Source organism: Giraffa tippelskirchi, chromosome 10 (assembly GCF_054371585.1).
Source record: "Giraffa tippelskirchi isolate mGirTip1 chromosome 10, T2T-mGirTip1v1.2.pri, whole genome shotgun sequence".
In the NCBI taxonomy this organism is placed as follows: domain Eukaryota; kingdom Metazoa; phylum Chordata; class Mammalia; order Artiodactyla; family Giraffidae; genus Giraffa; species Giraffa tippelskirchi.
Genome location: NC_137284.1, coordinates 21,419,639 through 21,426,164, shown reverse-complemented (window position 1 = coordinate 21,426,164; position 6,526 = coordinate 21,419,639). Strand labels below are relative to the sequence as shown.

The following is a 6,526-nucleotide window of genomic DNA, read 5'->3' as shown; positions in this document are numbered from 1 at the left end:
TTTAATTAGCAGACTGCTAGTAGCTAAACATCAGGCTAAAGACTAGCAGGGGGTAATCTTTCTGCTCCCTTCTGATGTCTATGTTAGAAACTTTCTCTATCTCTTTTATACTTTAATAAAACTTTATTACACAAAATCTCTGAGCGATCAAGCCTCGTCTCTGGCCTCGGATTGAATTCTTCTCCTCCGGAGGCCAAGAATCCCGGTGTTTTTTGTGGTTCAGCAACAACCTTTCAGTTCTCCATACTCACTTGAAAATTCAAGCAATGTAATAAAGATATACTTCTCAAAATTATGATTAAATCTTGATTAAACCTAAATAAGAAATTAAGTCAGAGTTATCTTTGATGAGAACCCATAAAAAGACCAGTTTGATTTATGAAGTATTTTGCACAAATTAGCTATTGTACAAAATTTAACCTTCTCAAAAACCTAAAAAAAGAAAATTGGAGGATGTTTACTTTTCTGAGACAATGCAATTGCTTTGGGAAGTTCAACCTATTTTAGAAATATATTTGTGTTTGTATGTGAAAAATAAGCATTTATAAGTCTATATACACACATTGCTTACATTTAGTGGAAGGAGGGGAAGATTATAATTTTACAATATAAGAGGCTTCTCTTATTATTAGAAAAGCATCAAACTCTCAAAAAAAATCTTCAAATTGCTAAAAAAAAAATTAGTTTCCCCACACACAAAACAGTGACTTGTACTACCAAAATTAAGTGATTTATTCATTTATTTTCATAACAACTTCTAAGAGAGGGATGGAAATGACCAATAGGCACTGAATTTCCAATGAATACAAATTAAGAGCATGCCATTTAAAAATTTGGGGTTTTTAGAAATTTTTTCATAGCTCCCTACTTCTTGTTTAGAATCTTTCTAATATATTGTATAATATTTAAATTGACTAGTCTAACTAAATTAGGTAATAGAAGATATGATACATGATGTAGCATTTTGGAAAATAATCCAATGTAAAGAAAAAATTACTAATTATATGAACAGAGGTTAGAAATATCCCAGGAAACTTCGCAAATGCTTATGATATTAATATTAAGAGACACTAGGCTCTCTTCAGGGAAATGCTTGTACCAGTCCTGGCTCTCCATCTCAAAGAAAGTCTGATTATACACAGTAAAGATCCCAATGGAAGTTATGATGTATTAAAAGCTGACTAAGCTGACTGTGTTTCTCAGACCCTAAGTTAAGATAATGAAGCACAAAGAGGATCTGTCAACCCATGATTCATGGGATCAGTGCTCAGTTTTCATGTCCTCTTTAGAACCAAGTGGCCATATTTGAGTGCCCTTTCATTTCTTCAAAAAAAATTTCATAGCCAGAAATTTCTGAACAAATGAAAGAATGAAAAATAGGATGCAGAAATGTGTCTTAACAAATTTCACAGTGTAACAGTACCTGCGTTATTTGAAGAGAAGTGCATTAATCTAGGGTTTACACTATTTAGGGTATTAACTATCCTATCAATGAACCACTTACAGGACAAGTTTCTTGCCTCTGAGATTTGTTAGATCATAAATTCTCCAAACAGTCTACAACATAATAGATGATAGATGAGAAAAACATTGGGTCTAAAGATCTTTTTCCTAAAGGGGAAAAGAAAGCCTTACTAATTTCATCTGTCCTAGAAGTGACAATATTCTTCTGAATGAAAACTACCACAGTGCAAAAAATCAATGTCTGATAACTGTTCCTGTGAATTAAGGAGGAACGTTATTTGTCTCTGAGTCGGTCCTTGTCAGAGAATGGGGATTTTATCACTTGGAAATGTTTTGGAAGCATTTTAAAATGTTTTCAAGATAATCTAAGTAACCAGCTCCCATTGGTGGGAATTTTTGACTTGGATAAGATTTGAAATAATTAAAAAAAAATTGCTTTAAGGAATTTCCCAAATGAGAGCTCTTAAGAAAAATTCTAAAAATCAGGTTAAGATCCTTGAAATATAGGCCCAACATTTTTAATTGCAGAAAACTTTATAATACTATGGGAGAACAAATTGGTAATTATTTTACAATCTACTTTCACCTCCTCTTATCTCACTCTGAGAAGACTGAGTTCTTCAGAGGAATGTTTGATAGGTAAGGAAAAGTTTCAAACTCATTCTATGAGGCCACCAAGAACTGCTACCAAAGCTAGACAGATACCACAAAAAAATAAAATTATAGGCCAATATTATTGATGAAAAATAGATGCAAAAATCCTCAACAAAATCCTAGCAATCTGAATCCAACAATACTTTAAAAAGGTCATACACCATGATCAAGTAGGATTCATCCCAGGGATGCAAGGATTTTTCAATATCCACAAATCAATCAATGTGATACACTACACCAACAAATTGAAGAATAAAAGCAATATGATCATCTCATTAAATGCACAATAAACCTTTGACAAAATTCAGCACCCATTTATGATAAAAACTCTCAAGAAAGTGAGTATGGAGGGTACATACCTCAACATAATAAAAGCCATATGCAATGAACCTATGGCAACCCACTCCAGTATTCTTGCCTGGAAAATTTCATGGACAGAGGAGTCAGCAGGCCACAGTCCATCGGGTCACAAAGAGTAGGACACAACTGATCAACTGTGCACCTAGTCACTGAAGCATTTTAGAGTAACCATTTCGCCATATTTTCTCAAAAGGAAAGTAATCCAACATCCTAAAAGACAGTCATAACTTGAGCTAGTCTCCAAATATTTCTTTCAAATTATCATTCTCTAACAGTACTTTGAGGACTTTATACCTTAAAATCCATGAGGAATTAGCCAGCAAAAGCAGAAGTGATTTAGTTTTGCCCACGTCACACACAGTGATGGAGGTTAATGAGTTTAAATTTTTAATTATCAAATTAGTTTTCATCCTACGCATAGAAATCCTGTGATCTCCTTCGTATTTCTAGGTCTTCAGAAAAAAGAGAATCATAAAAAAGAGCCTTTTATTTTCAAAAATTTATTTCCTAGATTCCTTACCCCTAATTTGAGTTTTAATCACTAATAATTATTTAATAATTATTTTATCTTCTGAAAAAGTCCTCTAACTTTCTCCTCACATGTAACCACAACTTTTCTACCCTCATTGCAGAAAACACTGCTATTGATTGGTCGCTGTGTATCATAAGTTTATGAAAGCTTTATGGACTAAATAGTTAATGTACTAGATGGATTAGGTAAAAACCCTTGTTCAAATGCAATTCCTAAGCCTCATGAGAACTCCCCACAAAAACCTCTTATTTATTGGCAATGTGGCTTGTTAAACCTTGGGCTCATGACAGGATTCTGGACTCTTTAATCGCCCAAAGCCCTGTTCCTTGAATTACAAACACTTGCAGGTGTTCCATTTATTTTTCTTATTTTTTTGGAAGAAATAACATCCTTACTTAAGCCAGTCATCTCCCCAATATTCAGATCCATAAGGCCTCTCATTTCCCAACAACAACAAGAACAAAATAAACTATTTTCATAAACAAAAAAAAACAACTAAAAAATACCCATCCTGAGAAAAATTCATGTACCATCCAGGGACAAAACACAGTCAAATTTCAAATTAGAATATTTTCTTCTATGCCATGTTTACTGGAACAAAAATAATGAGATAAAGTATAAGCAAAGTATACTGAGATTAGTAGACTTTAAATCATAAAATTGAATTTAGTCTAAATGTTTTTGTTAAAAGATATGCAACTGTAAATGAAGTAATAACTACCCCGAGCTATACTTTCCCATCCAGGCAGTATATGTTAATAATCTGTTATGTGAAGGACTGGCTGTATAAAAGTAAGAAAATTCTTTGTCAAGAAAGCAAAATGTGTACTGTTAACAAAAGCAAAATTGTTTATACTTAACAATTTTGTTAAGTATTTATGTAATAGTCATTATGTAACCTTATATCTCAGGGATTAAATGAAATATATTCTTGCTCAAGGAAGACAGGAAGGAAGAGAAGAGAAAACATTGTCTGATTCATGCTTCCAATGGCAAGTTGTATATAAGATATCCATGAAGACACCATGTTAATCTCAAGTTCCCTGATTTGATCATCAGTAGACCTGTCTTCTATTTCTACAGGGAAAAACATTCAACTGAAAGAAAAAACTAGTTTAATAAATTTTTTGAATAGTATTAATAAAGGGGAGAAAATGAGGAAAGGAAATTGTGCTAGTGGGTAGGAAAAAAGAGACCTATTCTAAAAAAGTGGAAATAAATTGAGAGATGACTCAGATATCCTGCCACATGGTGGCAAAGAATTAAGAATATTGTCAATAAAATTACCATGATTAAGCACAAAACCTTTCTGCCTTTGACCAACTGCACAGAGAGATACTCTAGTCTATTCAAAATTATCTCCTATTCAGAGTTTTTCTCAAAGCAGTTTTCACATCTTTATTTCTCAAGCTATATATTAAGGGGTTCATCATGGCAACCACATTCGTATAAAAGACAGAAGAGACTTTTTCCTCATCCATAGACCCAGCAGAAGATGGTTTGAGATACATAAATGCACATGATCCAAAGAACAGAGAAATAGCAATGATGTGGGAACTGCAGGTGCTGAGGGCTTTGGATCTGCCCTCTGTGGACTTGATTTGGAGGATGTTGGTGAGGATGAGACAATAAGAGACAAAGATTGTGAAACTGGGCACAATGATGTTGATGCCCACCACAATGAAAACTACAAGCTCATTGACAAAAGTACTTGTGCAGGAGAGCTTGAGCAAAGGGTGGACATCACAGAAATAATGGTTGATGGTGTTTGCATCACAGAAGGTCAGTCTCAGCATGCATCCAGTGTGAGCCATGGCACCAGAAAATGCCATCAAGTAGGAAGCAAACATAAGCCTGGAACACACTTTAGGGGACATAACAACATGATACAAAAGTGGCTTACAGATGGCCACATAGCGATCATAGGCCATTGATGTCAGCACATAGATTTCAGAAATGACAAAAAAACAGAAGAAGTAGAGCTGAGTCATGCACCCCATGTAAGAAATAATATTCTTCTTTGATGTGAAGTTAATCAGCATTTTGGGTGTAAATACAGAAGAATAACAGAGATCAATGAAGGACAAATTAAAGAGGAAAAAGTACATGGGGATATGCAGGTGTGAATTCAGTGCAATTAGGATGATCAATCCCAAATTTCCCAACACAGTGACCATATACATTCCTAGAAACAGGAAAAATAGAGGGAGTTGGAGATCTGGTTGGTCTGTTAATCCCAACAGGATAAATTCAGCCACAAGAGAGTAATTTCTAGGAGCCATTCTTCTCTAAGGAAATCTGTGGACACAAGAGAAAGCGTTACATTAAAGAACAACTCGGCTCGTCCACAGTATCGCATCCTACAAAAGAGCACTGTTGTTTTTCTTGTTTAGTCACTAAGTTTTATCCAGTTCTCTTGGGATCTCATGGACTGCAGCCTGCCAGGCTCCTCTTTCAATGGAATGTCCCAGGCAAGAATACTGGAGTGGGTTGCCATGCCCTTCTCCTGGGGATCTTCCCAACCCAGGGATTGTTCCCTGTTCTCCCGCATTGCACGCAGATTCTTTACCGACTGAGCCACCAGAGATGCCTTTATTAGAGCTGTTATAGGCTAAATCTAGCAAAGTACATCACAAACAGACGGAAGGCCAGTCCTGTCTTATGCAAGCATACCTACTGGAAAATCCAAGGGGAAGAGGGATGGATTAGGATACCATCTTTCTACTGTCATCTCAACACGTCCTCATTCACTTGAACTGTTCCGGCACCAGGATAACTGGAAGCAGTGATCCTAACAACAGCCTGGTGTTTTCTTGTAATGCAGGTTAGACTTGATGTGGTAGGAACCAAGAGCACTGTTCTAAACCAAGATGAGGGAACCAGAATCTATGAGAAATATGTTACTCCCTTGTCACAGAGCAAAAGCCATACAGGTAGGAGGGAGTCACACCTACTTAGAGGAAACCTCCTGGCTTATATATCATTTGTGCTCCCTCCTGTCTCTGAACATTTTCTGATCCCTCTCCAACAGATGCTTCCACTAGTTTCACTTCGCTCACAGAACTGGGCAAAATAAGAAAGTGTGGGAATATATCAGGTCCCTAGACTTTTCTCTCAAAAAGGGGAATACATTACTATAAACCGAATTCAGAAATGCACCCTCCTTAGTTCAGAAAAACCTCAAGGTTGGCTCCCTTATCAGTTGTCTTTACCCAGTTGATACTGGCGATACAACTTCCAGTTCCTAAGGCTTGATTTCTTTGATTCTCTGATGAGATGGCATCGACATATGCCCTCGAAATCTCTGTGAATTACTGTGATCTCTGGTAATCGTTTTCAGTCCTTTCACGCAGTATAGAAAAATTAAGCCTTTTGTTTTCCACTTGCTACTTGACTGGACACAGAAGATTTAATGTGAGTGTAATGATGTAATGCATTTGGTTAAAAACAGGCTAGACGCTTGCCGAGTCTTTTCCCCAGGAAGCAGATTAGATGAAAACAGGGAATAAGGAGATT

General features: G+C 36.0%; 1 protein-coding gene across 1 annotated transcript; it reads right to left on the bottom strand.

Annotated features, from left to right (window-relative positions):
* Positions 1-4,365: 4,365 nt before the first annotated feature.
* Positions 4,366-5,292, bottom strand: LOC145523094 (olfactory receptor 8B3-like). Its single transcript, XM_081532882.1, has one exon. It carries the CDS (start codon positions 5,290-5,292, stop codon positions 4,366-4,368), a length of 927 nt encoding a protein of 308 aa, XP_081389008.1.
* Positions 5,293-6,526: the final 1,234 nt, after the last annotated feature.

Coding starts and splice junctions, on each gene's coding strand:
- LOC145523094 (XM_081532882.1), bottom strand. CDS start 5,292: ATGGCTCCTAGAAATTACTCTCTTGTGGCTGAATTTATCCTGTTGGGA.